Here is a 15650-nt window from a genome sequence, read left to right on the forward strand (position 1 = left end):
AACATACGTTACATTCAATTATGGATTAGTTTTTTTATATATTTTAAAATGGACCACACATATTGATAAAGTGTATGATATTTTTATTAATTTATTAAAAAAAACCGTAGTCTCTTCATGTAATTATAATTTTGATAGTTGAACTCATTACCACACGAACCATTCTATGTTGGTTTTTGGCAATTTTGGCATTGTAAAGTGATTATAAATATAAGAAAAAGTTTACAATGGTATCGAAATTCAGATGATGTTTAAGTATAAAAAATGTTGTGAAACCGAGGATTGGCATCGATCGATTACGATACATGATGCCATCGATTTAAAAAAAAACGAAACGGGGAGATGACCATTAATAATTGCAGACATAAGTTTTGCATGGAATCGTTTAAGTTCGCGAAGGTGAGAGTGACCTATTGCAGATGCGAAAACTCGTTTTCTTTCAATGTCGTCCTCGGAATGGTGACACTAAAAAGTTTTTTTTTTTCATTAAAAATGATCTGATGTAAAGACTTATAGTTATTGATGTTAAAAGAGCAAGTACTATAATATTACTATTATTAATATTATATACGGTTAATTATTATAATATTTGCATAAGAATATGTTTAAAAGAAATTATTTATGCAAACACTCATTAACTTTTAATGTATTGACTAGATCTAGCTCGTGCATAATAAAGTGGAACAATAAATAAAAAAATATTTTTGTCTGTCATTTTACTCAATAAGAATAAAGTCATTTAGTAATTCTCTGATATACAAACGTATTCTTAATATCAACATAGTAAAATGTGTTTCCCTGTCTTCGCATAAATGTAATTTTTTATTACAAAATGGCTGCTTCATAAAAGCTATTTTGTTAATACACCAATGGGACACACACACACGTCTTTATTTTTCTATTAAGTCCTTTTATAATTTTTCTATTTGACAACGTGTTCATATTAAGGAAAACACACTGTCGCTTTCGAAATACGAAGGTGGGCGTTAATATCTGTGACGGTTCTATACTTTGCAAAAACTAGCGTAATTTTGGTATTGTAAAGTAGTGTAATTATACTCGATTCTCCGGATACAATGATTTGTACAATTTATACAGGATTTCCTCTGCTCATAAACAATTTTCCTGAAGATGGGCAGCAGGATTCTCTTCGTACCATAATACCACACTGCGTTAACCAACTACCTGCCAAGCGTGGCGATTATGGTACATACCTCCAATAGATATCTTTGATATGCCTTGCAGCATAAATATTCAATATATAAACTATTCAAGAAACTATTTACATAAGAAGCTTGAGGTAACAACTGTTGTAAACTATTATAGTTCTCTTTTAAAGCCCACCAAACATTTACCCAATTAATATGGTGAATATTAACAACAATCACTTGTTATGTGATTATGACTTAACAAATTTCTCTCTATGAATATTTTATGCTGTTTTAAAATAAAAATGATCTTTAAAACATCAGCGCATGAAACAACATGATAAGCATTTATACACTTTTTGATAAAGAAGTAAAATATAATTTATGTTTATTTAATTTTATAGCTGTCGTAGTTGTCAGTATTTTACATCATTGATAAGTTTTCTAAACAATATTTTTAAAATGAGCTGCATTTTTAAAAGAATTGAAATAGAATTGATAAAAGCTTAATTTACATCATTAATAAGTCTTCTTTGACAGAAGTATATTATTATCCATTTATGAATAAAAACTCTGTCTACAATCATTATTCGCGTCTAAGAAGAAATATATAAATACAATATTCGTGTGGGCTTCTGAAACATTATGCAATTGGTAAATTCGATTGATACATTAAGTTATCGCGTGGATTAAGAAGTAGATCATTGGTTACGTTGTACGTTTTGATTTGCAAACCAATCATTAATTTATACTACCGCTAGATCAAGATAGATATAATTTAACAAAAATTATTGCCGGGTTGTTTTAATATGAAATGGAGAATGGGAAATTATTTGTGGAAGTTTATTATTATTTAGATCATTTTCATCACGCAAATGCGTTACAAACGTTCTCACGTCCTTCTACAGTTACGTTTTTGTTCTAATTGACACATCTGAGGCGGTTTGCGTAGATGTTGCGAAGATTTCTTACGTATTTAATTACGGCCACATGAAAATTTTCAATTGTGCTTCACATTTCAAAACGTCCGCTTAAGCAATTCAACAAAATAAAGATAATTTTAATTGTACTATGGATGTACAAATTTTGTTTAAGATATATGACGAAAGTATAGTATATTTATAAGTTAATTTTTGTAGGAAAATTTAATCTTTAACTGAGGTATCATTTGATTCCTCCGTATTGTCTTATCTTGTTAAATAAAGCAGTTATATGTAAACCTAACTTTTTTCGATCATATATTGTCCAAAATAATTTACATAAAATAGTAAAATTTAAATGTCTAATATTGAGAATAAAATAATTATTCGAATGAATTGCAATAAACTCAATTAAGTAAATTATTTAGTAAATGTATTAATAGTCAAAAAGTTCCATTATCATATCACATTTTATTAGTCTTTCTTTAAATTACACACACACTAACAGAGTACAGAGATCTTATGTAATGAAACAAAGAAACGAACATAGGAGAACTATCGGAGATTAAGTCTAGTATCACAGGATTGGCTTGCACGTTTTAATGATGATGAATCACTGGTGGAGAGTTGTGTACAACGGCGTTGAATCTGTTGAGAAAATAAGGTTAAGTGATTTTAAATGAAATAATTATACGAGAAAACAACGTATGTTATTACCTATTTAATATCAACGTCATGAGGAAATTGTGTCAATCTATGAGAAATATCTCCGTGCTAATTGCTGTGGATTAAAACCTAGACTTACTTATGAACATCCCAATTTTAGAGAAAACGTTTTACTAGGCATTAGTTTTAATATAATATTATAACATCCAGAGATTTCTTTTAACAGAAAACGGTGAGAAGTAGGAATGTGTGGACAGATTGATTTATTTGCTTCGCAAAGTTTTGTAAAATGATATTTAGCATACATAGTTAATGTGTTCGTTTTATTAACACAATTTTCTCATTCTATATAGCAAAAATTAATACGTAACCCAATGTTTTCTTGACCTCACTTCAAAAGAAAGGAAAACAACTTCTACAAAAAAGCGGAGGGAAAGTATTCACCCAGACAAGTTAGCAAAACGGTCATCCACCATTTTTACGAACGAAAATTTTATATGGGTAACAATTGTTAATTCGATTTTTTGAATCTTATTATTCGTTAATAATAACTTTTACTTCTTTACGTGGATATGAATAATCCGCTGTTCGTAAGAATATTACGTAGTAAACAACAAACTCGACAAGTTGACAAATTGCCAAAAAGTTGAGAAAATTTAACCTGTCATACGAGTAAAGAAAAATATGAAGTAAAATAGGTCGTACAAGTTAAATATTAAAAAAATTATTGGATCTTTAAATTTATATATTTAAATAATATCTGTTAATTTGCAATAGTATTTTTTGTGAGAATATTAAAAATATTATATCATATATATAGAAAAATATGACTCTGCAATATTACTGATCAATACTTTAGAACACACTTTGTAAATGAATTATGTTTGTGTTTTATTGTATACTTTGTTTTTCTCTTACAAGTTAAAGACGAACCTGTCTCTCCGTACTATGGACTAAATTTTTTACCAAAGAAAGTTGTAAGGTTGTATATGTTCTTACCCATTATGGTGGTCAGCCGTGTAGGTGACTTTACGGAAGGAGCCATCGGGTTGGAGAAGAGAATATTCCCCTTTCACAACATCGCCATCACGTTCCTCATGCTGGGACTTATGATCGCCGGTATGAGGGTCTTCCACAGAGTACGAGTACCCATATTTGGGATGAGCCTGCAACACAATTTTTAGCCACTGTTACCTCTGCCCTTTCTACATATAAGAAAAACTCAATCGTTTGGTATTAGGCACTTAGACGACGCGAAAAAAACTGTATATTATTATAAAAATATCCTTTTTTTGTGAATGTGGCCGCTTCCTACCAGTGGAAAACTGTAAACACGTCTAGCAGTGGACGTCCTGTAGCTGAAATAATGATGATGATGATTATATTTTTAACTTTGTCGGAAATGGGTGTGTCGAAAATTTATTGCACTGTCATGTATATTTGGACGATTGTCACTAAACATTTTTAATTACTGCGAAGAAGTATATTTATTATTAAAATCTTGTTAATCATAAATTATAATTTAGTTCTATATGCAAGTACCTAAGACGATATATGATCATAAAATTTACAAGTTTACAGCTAAATGTAATCTGTTTGAAGTTAATCTGTTATGGTGGAGTGAAACTAACGTATTCATCAACGTAGTGGTCTTCTTGGGCAGCGACGGCATGCACAGCGGGGGCGGCATGGTAACCGTGGGAAGCGATTGGAGCTGAGGCAGAGTGGACCGCGGCGTAGTGAACCGGCACTTGGTGTTGAATGCTCTGCTCGTGGTGAACGATGTTATGCGTCGACGATATTGCTGGCGCATGGTGCAACAGACCCGCTTGGCAGGCTGTCATTACAGCACATGCGATTATAATCTGCATAAAAAAAACTCTTTAATCGAAAAGGTTGTGACGTAACAGCAACTAAAGTAATAATAAAAATTAACGATAATTATTTCAATCACAAACGATTCTAAAATAAATTACTCTACATCTTATATCTAAAGCAGAGAAATTGGTCTTACTTTGGAAAACATTTTGCTTTAGTATCAAACGCTTTAACTAAACTGGTGTAGCTTTGATAGTGCACTCTTTTTATATAACAAACAAAATATAAGCCATATAGTGGGGGTCTATTCCTGACGATATCCGATCGGATCACAGTAATTGCAGCGTTGCCAATCTGCTCACTTTATTGAGTGTCGCAACCTTTAGTATAACCACAGTATGTAAAGAAAATATACATTAAGTGAGAGGCTAACACTGTTACATTTTTTGTTACCGTCGTATATGACGTTTTTAAAGTAAAAAAAACACTATGGAGATGAGATTATATAATCAATGCAAAACATAAAAGAAATAATGTTAAGTTGCGAGATTGTTGTAAAATTAAATGAAGTGATGGCATTTAGTAGCAAGTGGTACATATAATAAATAAGCAACGGACTATTTTTAAATTACTAACGTTGTAATACACATGTTTAAACAAAACCAAGTTTAAATACTTCGTTAGATTGTAGACCAACATTAAGAATTAACGTATGCATGCAGTCAGCCTGTTATTAAATATTTATAAGATTTATTAAAAATCTTCGTGTTTATCAATATGATTGCTTTAAATTTATAAATACTTTAAGTAGGATATGAATTGCGTAGTAAAATAAACTAGATTAAAATAAACAATTGTTAATCAGTATTAAGCAAGAATCCTTATAAGTAAACTTATTTTTTTAAAATATAGTAGTACTTTCCAAAAGAAATTTTCGATATGTGGTAATGCGGGATCCACCAGACTTATCACGATATGTTTGGAACTATAGGGATTAGTTACTTAAAATTTGGTTAAATATTATTTTATCAAGCAAAGATCGCCAAAGATTGGATTTTGCAAAACTCTGTCTACGTGTGGGAATATAAGGGGAAGGAATGGGACGTTCATTAAAAAACGCATGTATTCAAACCATAGCTTTTTTTGGTATTAAGTTTGACCGGAATATATATTTTTGGCATGGTATAAATTAACAAGAATGCATTTTATGAAATTTCACATACAAAGGGCGATAGCCCATACTAAAGTGGTGGAAGACAACTAGGAGGATATAAAAGACGTTTGATTACTCATATACATTTTAGATGTACCTCTTTAAAAACACAAATGAGTTTTCGTAAGGTAAAGTAATAAAAATTAACTGTTGTTTTAGCTGTTGCATTTAAATTTGTTAGTAGGTGACCACAGGCTACTCGCATTATGTCACATGAAATAGTGCATTCTGTGGTGTACTAAACCCGCATTTGATCTTGTTATCAAATCCCTTACGTAAAGCCTTATAAACGCCTTGAATGTGTTATAAGATATAAACTGGTGCGATAGTTTATTTGTTACTCAACACGTCCTACCGGAATAGCGTTGAATGATGCAGCGAATGTACAGATACATGCATTGTTTAAATGATAAACGTTTCAAGCGAACGATTCTTCGTTTTGGATACCAATCGGAATCATTATAGAAAGTTTATGTTCTTTTAGATAATGACGTTACACCAAATTTCGTAACATTCTCATGTTTAATTACAGGAGAGATATTTCTTTATTTAAAAATTAGTTGATGTTTGCAATATTGAATTCACGAGAAAAAATTTCGGTTAAAAGTATGCAGATATATATATTATTTTGCATACAGTATTTGAATTCTGGCACAGGAAATTTCTTCGATAATTCAAGAAGTAATAGGAATAAAATTATCTTGATTGTGTTAATACGTGACTGTTGTATTACAAACCCTGTATTCGATAAATTTCGTTTTAAATAAACTATTTTAACTTTATATCAATTACTAGTTATATTCTCGTCAAGGGGCACACTATTTTTTAAATTAAAAAATTGTAATTAAATCTAAGATGCGAATACGTATTAAGTAGAGCGCTGAATTGATTGCAGCTCAGGCCTTAAGGTTCTGGAGGAGAAACCATGGACCGGTAAGTGCAGCGTAGGCTTTTCATACAAAAAGTGGACGGATAAACTTGTTAAGGTCGTATTATGACGTCGCATACAGACTTTGTAAAACCAGTATTCTTGAAAATCTATGAGGGAGGCCTATTTCCAGGAGTAGACGTCCTAAAATGGTGAAGATGATAAGATAATTATTATTAATTTATTTTTTCACGTCGTTTCATGCGTCGTTAGTATTAAAATTTTATACACGGAAACATGAGTGATTTGTCACATTATGTCAAAGATAATGGAAACCTTCGTACTGAAAAAAAAATCACGTCGTGAGAAAAGGGCGCCTAATCCCTTGGTATAGGAGACGAGGTTCTGGTACTTCGCATAAATAAACTTGGAGGAGGTTTCATAAGGGCTCTTACTCGACCCGTCAATCGCACAGCTGTGCGACCTTCTGCTCTTTAGATATGTACTCTTCCGTGGACAAAAAGTTTTTCAACGGTGTACTTTTTTTCATAGTGAAACCAAAGTATTTTAGAATTTAGCACTATATTTTCTGCCTCTCGGAATCAAAACGGTACAATGATCTTATATTTACTTAGTAATTTAACACATATATGATATCATTTGAGTGTAATATATATGTATTATAGTGTTACCCTTACCGAAATTAATTGGTATAATTATTTTCGTCGCATATGGCTTATCACGTTATCGGTAAGATGTTAAATTCCATATCTGAAATGAAACATCTGTTTGCGATAGAATGTAGGTTATAAAGTGGATATTTATGTAAGATAATTTCAGTAAGAAATAATAAAAGAAATTTTAATGCATAGTAAATGAAGTTATTTCTCGATTATGTTAATAAAAAGTCGGCACTTTCAAAGAGCGGTTGCGTAGTACCAGCGGAGTAGCGATTCGAATACTACAGAGAACAAATTATTACCAACCTTACGGTAAGTACTGATTACACAGAAGCGACATGAATCTGTTTAATTTTGAAACTACGCTTGCTTACGTCACACTGAAACTGTTACAAGGATACTCCTAAGAAGTATTTTTCATTGTAGTTAAAACTATGAAATTAATTTAATTAACAAATGTGTAATGGCCTAACAACTTCGATTGAAGATTCGGAGAAGTTCGATCCGCGTGACAGTCAATTAACAAAAGCATACACAAAATTTATAAAAAAAAACCAGCAGAGTAAACATAGGATATGATTTTTTTACATGTAAAATGTAAATACATTTTAAAAATATGTAATTTAAATAAAAAAAAATTAGTGATGAATAAAATATTTAATAGTAGTTTAACTATTACGGAAGAGATAAGTCCCATCGTTCTTGAGTTTTGTGTAAATACCACTACTCTGTTCTAATATTTTATATAAATATAGACTAACTGAAACGATTAAAACTCGATAAATAAAATAAATGAAGACGAAGCTTTTTGTGAATTTAATCATGGAATTGATCTTTTTAATCCCATCCTACATTTCATCCTTATCTCTTTATTACAAAAATTAATACGGCTTAATAAATATTATTATATTCTCTGGTTGATTCTATCTGTACGTAGTTTACGCAATATTTCAACAACTGCCTGACCAAAGGAAGTACATTGAGAGTTACTTTTATAGGTATATTTTAGCTTTATTAAATTTCAAATTTTATGTTAGTTAAGCTTTGTGACCACTGTCCCAAAAATTATATTTTGTAGACGGGCATATGTGCTACATATGCCAATACATCATTTAAAGGTAGGTCGTATAGCCCGAAAAAGTGTATTGAGTATGGTATAGAGTTTTACACTTTATAGGCGAAGTATTTGACCTCTGTCTCGTCTGATGTCAAGCGATGACCAGGTCTACTATGGCACATGCTTGCTTAAAAGAAACCTATTCACTCTTAGCTTTAATACTTCGAAGTTATAATTGTCAGGAAATGTATGTATCATTATTATATGTTTTGTAGCTAAAAATAATGTAGTGATCAAGGTTAATAACATCTATAAGTAAGGAGGCCTTCCTATTACAACGGGTATAAAAATGTACACAATTCATTTCAATAAACCTTTTGATAGTGATATTTTATAAAAAAATTTTTGTTACCAAAAGATAACTAGTCGTTAAGGTTTTTTCGGTATTGCTCCTTAATGTTCTTCATATTAAGAGGCTTTTCACTGAATGATCAGAAGGTATAACGATTAATTCGTGTACCGTGGTAGTAAAGAATAGTTTACAAGGGGCCTACAAAGAGGAAAACAAATATATGACGTCAATTTTATTAACTGTTAACTGTACGATGCATGACACATTAGCATATTGAAGAAAATGATATAAATATGAATGATATAGATGTTTGCTGTTATTTTTTTTTAAATATTACATTACCAGTGACGGTCCAATATCTTCGTTAACAAATCCGCTAGCTACCGCCTCACTGTAATAGTCTAGTTGTAGGTTTAATAATTGTTGATTGTTATTGTTGTCTTCGGTATGGAAAAATAAACGTTAGTAAAGAAAACCATATTTTAATATTATAAGATCGATGATATTCTTTAGGTCGAATGAACATATCAACCATCATTTTGAGCCGTACAAATATATTTAGTACACAAAAATTAATCACAAAAAATCTGATCTTAGTATTCCATACGATCCGGCCTTTCCATCTTCTGCATGTTGCTGCTTTGGTCATTTATGTAATTTGTTTATCCCCCTCCAACGTCATTATTGTTAGGATATATTCGCCAGAAGTTAAAGAGCCATTTACGTTCCTATGTTTTAGTTCCAAATTCTTATCAAGCGAACTACTTCGGGGCTGATACTAACAGTAATAATATATAGAGTAGCCATCTCTGATTTCAAAGAAGAGTACTATATATGGCTGCGATGTGTACTAGCACTTTCAGTTAACACCAATACCCCATATAAGGGTTACCGTAGAGGTATTTTTGGTATTAAGCTAAGTTTTGTATTTGTACAGAGTTAATTTTATTTTAAGCGTTTTGTTTATGGAATTACATATTTTTTACTCAAAACAGTGTGTGCTAGAATATAAAACAGTATTAAATAATGACTTCAATGCAATTTTAAGCATGATTTAATAGTTGGGTATATATGGAGATTGTTTAATATGTCAAGTGAAAAGCTTTATTTGTAACAGTAAATCTAAATTTTGAAATAGCGCCATCTAGTGAATATAGTAAATAATATATGCTGTTAAGTTACCGTTTCTGTGAATGATTTGATTTTGTGTGCAAAGGTGTACAGCATGCAAAAGTTGACCGGTAGATGTCGCCATAAAAATAAAAAAAGTTTTGTTATTCTGTATAACAGAACAATTTATTACAAAAACTTAAATATTTTAACTTAAATATTCTAATTCATAACTATAAGCCAACAAAATAAATTAACGGAAAGTAAGATGAAAGGACTTGTGAATCAGAATTATGGTCCTTTTGTAATGTTTGGTCAATCTATTGATGGGTCTTCTTTCAATATATTTATTCGTCCGTTTTTTTACTATCTAAAAGTAGAGATGCGTTTACTGTACTAACTTCAAGAGCATCATTAATCGTACATAATTTCCTAGGTGCATTTATCAGAGTATCCCTTATAGTTTTGATTTTATTTCTATGAGATTCGTTGTTATTATTAGTATCACACTTTTCAGTTCGTGTCTGTTCAACAGAAATTTCTTCCCTCTTTTCGGTGATACCAGTTAGATTTTGTTTTTTCAGTCCAGGTTCATTTATTCTTTCTTCAACTTTGTTATAATCCACATTTTCATCTAGATAAATAGTTTTGTAGAGCTTATGGACTATTTTTGGAAAAAAATTACTAGTTTTAATTCCTCGTTTAATTGGTAGGAACGTTTGCATGTGCCCAATGGTGGAGAAGGCATGATCTCCGTGACTGTGCACACTTTTACTTACAATAGCGTTAAAGCTGGAAAATAATTATAATTTCAGTTAATCAAAGCTACAGTGAAATTAATTGTCAAGTATAATTTGCCTGTTTGTACCAGTATTATCACACACAGTATAACATTATATTAAGTATGTAAATAATTAACGTACTAATTTATTGGTAGACCTAAATTTCTTTCACTTGCGAATACTAGATTCAAAGTTACCAATACTTAATACCTTAAAATGGTTAATCTTAAATATAATATGTATTATATGAATATAAAATATGGTATAAAAGAAGGAGAAATTTTTCTCCTACCAAAATTTTAGACCTATTAAGTGAAATTTATTAAAATTTTAGGACATATTTAAATATGCATTGATTGGATTTAAAACAGTTCTTAATTTGTTAAAGTAATGTTGTTATCGATAGATGCTTCTAACCGGTCTTTTTGGAAATCTTTGGGGAAGCCTATGTCCGGCAGTGGGCATCCTATGGCTGAAATGATGATGGCGTATTGGTATTAATTTACTTTAATAGTTATGTAATAATTACCCGTTGTAATGATCAGCATTGTATTGCACTTTTCTTAACGATCCATCCGCTTCGACGAGACTGTATTCACCGAGCACATTTTTTCCGTCGCTCGTCTCTCTATGGTGCTTTATGTCACCAGTTAATTTATCAGAGACTGAATACTCGAATTCATATTTTGGATTTACCTAGATAAATTTGTGAGGTATTATATTGAAGTATTCATAAATTTAGTAATAGTATTGAAAAATTGGAAAGAAAGAAAAGTTAAAGAAACTTACATGGCTATCCAAAAAGAACCGAACTTGAGAACTTGGCGGATGATACTGTTTGTAATATTGCCATCCATTATAATTCTCTGAAGAGTAGTATTTCGTACCATCACCTTCACTTGTATGGACTAATAATGCTGAACTGGCACCAAGGAAAAAAATGAGAAACAGCATCTGTGAAGCAGATTCTTATTTTAAGTTATATTTTATTTAATATTTATTTTATTACAAGTTCTCCGAAAAAGAATAAAAGTAAATGATAAATTGTAAATTCTTTGTGTTGTTATTTGATCAAAGGTATGTTACAGAACAAAGTGTGACATCAAAAAGGATGCATTGCCTAAAAAGACTTAGTCGTCAAATAAATGATGTTAAGGTATTACAAACTATAAATTATAAATTATTTAAGAAATTAAATACAAAGTAATTTTGTACACAAAACAACATAAATAAATAATATAAAAAATAACGCTTATACAAATACTGCTACGAAACGTTTACGCCTTAATACTTTCCATTATTTGTTTTTAAATATTAGTTAAGAAATACTGAAGATTTTTACAAAAATAATTTTATGGTTATTTAATGAAGCTTTGTATTAAATAAATATTTATTTTTATTTGTTACATTGCAGTAACCATTTCGCGCATTGTTTAATTTTTCGGTTACCTTTGCACGTATATCCGTAATGGTTTTAGGACGGTCTACACCCGGCAAGATGTAATAAAAACTGGTTATAAAATAATCGGTTTTCATCCAATATATACACTTCTAGAAAGCGTTATATAATATTGTTAAAGAGTAACATCAGACGAGTAATTACGATAGAATAGTGTGGATTTTAATACTTTAATAAAAAATATATTTTAAACTTGGTCGTGTGTGTTGTCGTGTCCGGTCGTGACATTAAAAATAAATACTTTACATTCAGGGTATTTTGTGAAGTTTATTCATTTATTTGTTTATTTTTTCTTATACATTAGGCAGGAAATAAAAGAAATCATACACCAAATGATGTGTTTTTCAGAATCAAAATGATACAAATTACAAGGAACAACACAAACTGGAAATGAAATTAAAATATAGTACGAGAAATATAAAACATCATACTAAATATATAGTACAATAGTACCATAGATATTATTGTGGAATAATTGCTAGATGTCCTATCCATACTATTATCGTCTCTAGTTCAAGAAAAAGGCAATTGTATCGTTAAAATTTATAAAGATCTAAATACTATATTGTAACACTTTTTTGCTTGATTTGTTATCGATGTAGGGGAGATATGGCACGAATAGGAATAAGTATTAGACATGTATGGGCGCGTTTTAAAAATTTTGAAAAATTACCAAATTATTTGCTTTTATTTATGACATATATTGTCATCGATCATAGATTGTGTTAAGTAATGTTTAAGCTTACTATGACAATAAATACTGTAAAAATTAAAGAAAGACTAACATTATATTTCAATTTTCATGTTACAATTCTTATATGAATATTTGTTACGCTATCGTATTTTCGCTCCTATAAAAAGAAGAAGAATGATAATCCAAATTGCATTAATAGTATCACACAAATCACATATGGAAATCAAGTGCAAGTTTTAAAATTCAACATCCTATTAGTTCAATATAGTGTTATAAGTGTTGTGTTATAGGTACAATTATACATCCTCGGTTTCTGACTGAAAGAGATTTAGCTTCCCGTATTTTTACGAAAGAGGTGATCGAAAATAATCGTCATAAAGCTGAAAATAATCGGTTTTTCAGGTGTCATCTAGTCAGCAGTCAATTTCAGCTCTAACAGCTACGATAATTTGAAGTCTCTGAAATATTATAGGAGGGCAAAAAAGGAAGAGAGTACGTGACTGTATTAATAACTGGCCTCAATGTTTAAAGGACTGTATAAAACCCAATGAAAATAATTTTTAATGAGCTGTATATATTTATAGTTTTATTATATTAATGTTTAACACTTGATAATAATAAATGTTTTATTTAATAAAAAATTACAAGATTTTTCCTTGTAACAATAATCATATATGATAGAAGTGAAAGCTTTATACAAATGAATGGTTAGCTCATTTGATAGCAAAAATCTTTTAAATTTTATACCTATCTCATTAGAGACACCATTACGGAATGATTGATTTTAAATTTGTTAATTTCATATTTTATTTGTTAATGTGACAGGTTAATAACTTCTGGCAGCACAAACTACATGAACAGGTAGTAAGCAATTTGTCGTCTTAGCTCATAGACAACCACTGCAAGACATTGGCCTTCCTCAAAGATATCTATAGGAGTATACCATAATTGCCAGACTTGACGGGCGAGTTGGCGATCGCAGTGTGGTATTATGGCACGCAGAGGACGCTGCTCACCGTATTGAAACTTGCTTTTGAGCAGTGCCGATCTGTTATAATTATTGTAGAGAGTGTAAAAAATATAAAATTGTATCCCGGTATTCGAACCCGCGGCGTACAGTTAGTTTACCGCTTCGGATTTGTCTTACTATATTATCACTACGTTATTCATCATTGAAATCATTGATTTTAGGATAGGGTGTACCACTCTTTACAGCAAATAAGCTGTACATTCATAATTTTAAAACTTTTACAACTAAAGCCCATCATTCTGTACAATATGATTAAATATTTTCATGTTTAAGAATAAATAGCTCAATGATAGTTACTAGTATTGCCTACTTTCCTCTGAAGTTTAAATCTAAACGAACGATTTCACAAAAGCGAGCGGGTTTCGTTACGATATAATCTGATAAAGAACCGTTCCAAACAAAACGTAGTGGTTGTATTTAAAAAAAATGTAAGCAAAGATACACAGACATTGACCATTAAAAAGATAAAAAATTAGGATATAAAATCTAATGGCAAAATGTTTGATTCGCCTTACGTTATTAATAAATGAATTTACTTTTAAGACAAAGCTTGCTTTGGCCTACTTAAGGAGGATGGGCAATTTTGGTATGTACAATGCCACAAAAGAGTTAACAAAACATTTTTGATTCTCTTAAATCCTTTAAAAAGTGTGTGGTGAGTGTGTAATGCTTCTGATCCGCATTTTTTAAGCTTAACCGAACGAAATCAAATATTCATATTTGTATATACGCGTTATGAACTTGGGGGTGTATTATCACCCGAGCATGTGTCTGTCCTCTTTAAGGGTGAGATCGTCAGTATACACGATTAGAACCTATCATCAGTGTTATACACCACAATACCAATTTTTAGGGGGCGGCCGACTGCTCCCTAACCGCGAACAGCGTGGGCGAACCGAGCTTTGTATATTTTTAAGTTCACAGACCCTTTCCGCTTCGTGAATTCAGTTCCAATGTGGCTGTAAAAATCCTCGGGCTAACAGCATTAACTTCAACTGCGACAGTAAATAAATTTGTTCCTCAAAATCAACCTAAATGCTAATGACAGCGGTCATATTGCTGACGGCGTCCAAATTCAAATACTCTCAATAATGATTTAAAATTATAAGTATTGTAGTGGCTGGCCACTACGGCCACAATACTTATAATATAATAAAAACACTATATACAACACTGTCCGTAGGCCAACAGTTGATGACATTCAAATAAGAAATAGCTTAAAACGGGCATAATTGATTAAGAGTATAGATACAGATTTTAACAACGATTACGCGAGACGCATATCTGTAACTGTTCAGTGAATATCGAGATTGCTTTCTTAAGAAAGATTGATGTATCTGAGCCTTAAAATTTTGGGGTAGAAGCAACGAATCTGTAAACACGCCACAAGACGTCCACTTATAAAGTGGACAAGTGATTTTGTTAAAGTCGCCAGAAAACGCTGGGTATAGGCCGTAATCTAAAGGTACTATTGGAAATCTATACAGAAGGCTTATGGGAAAGAGTGGGCGTCCTTCGACTGAAATGTTGGTGATGAAAGCACCTTCCATAAGACCTTGTAAAGTTAGATTTTTACCTATTTCTGAGTCTCCAAAAATTTCAGATTGTGTTGGCTTATAATCAAGATACAAAAAAGCGAGAAGTACAGCATAAAATATGGAAAAAAGTCATCAAATGGAATTGGTAATTTAATGATCATGAATTTATTTTTAAAATATAATTAACTTCTCCAAACTATCATTTGCAGAAAATGTAAAAGAAGTTCAATAGTATGCAACGAATTTTATTTCATATATTACAATAAATAAATAACTAACATTTGCAATTATATTTGGTACAATTAGTTGATCCTA

At 30.9% G+C, this 15650-nt stretch overlaps 1 protein-coding gene across 1 annotated transcript; it reads right to left on the reverse strand.

Annotated features, from left to right (window-relative positions):
• Nucleotides 1-2627: 2627 nt before the first annotated feature.
• LOC137931067 (larval cuticle protein A2B-like) lies at nt 2628-4786 on the reverse strand. The gene is made up of 4 exons (XM_068774467.1): nt 4749-4786; nt 4366-4599; nt 3734-3900; nt 2628-2716 (listed from the first exon to the last, which is right to left on the reverse strand). Exons 1-4 carry the CDS (start codon nt 4758-4760, stop codon nt 2668-2670), a joined length of 462 nt encoding a protein of 153 aa, XP_068630568.1. The 5' UTR covers nt 4761-4786; the 3' UTR covers nt 2628-2667.
• Nucleotides 4787-15650: the final 10864 nt, after the last annotated feature.

The sequence above is a fragment of the Battus philenor genome, unplaced genomic scaffold, assembly GCF_028537555.1.
Source record: "Battus philenor isolate CCGP_79_NKW_IND1 unplaced genomic scaffold, ilBatPhil1.0.hap1 SCAF_7, whole genome shotgun sequence".
In the NCBI taxonomy this organism is placed as follows: Eukaryota; Metazoa; Arthropoda; class Insecta; order Lepidoptera; family Papilionidae; genus Battus; species Battus philenor.

Bases quoted from the DNA above. Each gene is read 5' to 3' on its own strand.
- LOC137931067 (XM_068774467.1), bottom strand. The intron at 3,901-4,365 runs GTTAGTTTCACT...ATTGTGTTGCAG, and splicing joins ACCACTACGTTGATGAATAC to GCTCATCCCAAATATGGGTA. The intron at 2,717-3,733 runs GTAAGAACATAT...TTTTCTCAACAG, and splicing joins ACGGCTGACCACCATAATGG to ATTCAACGCCGTTGTACACA.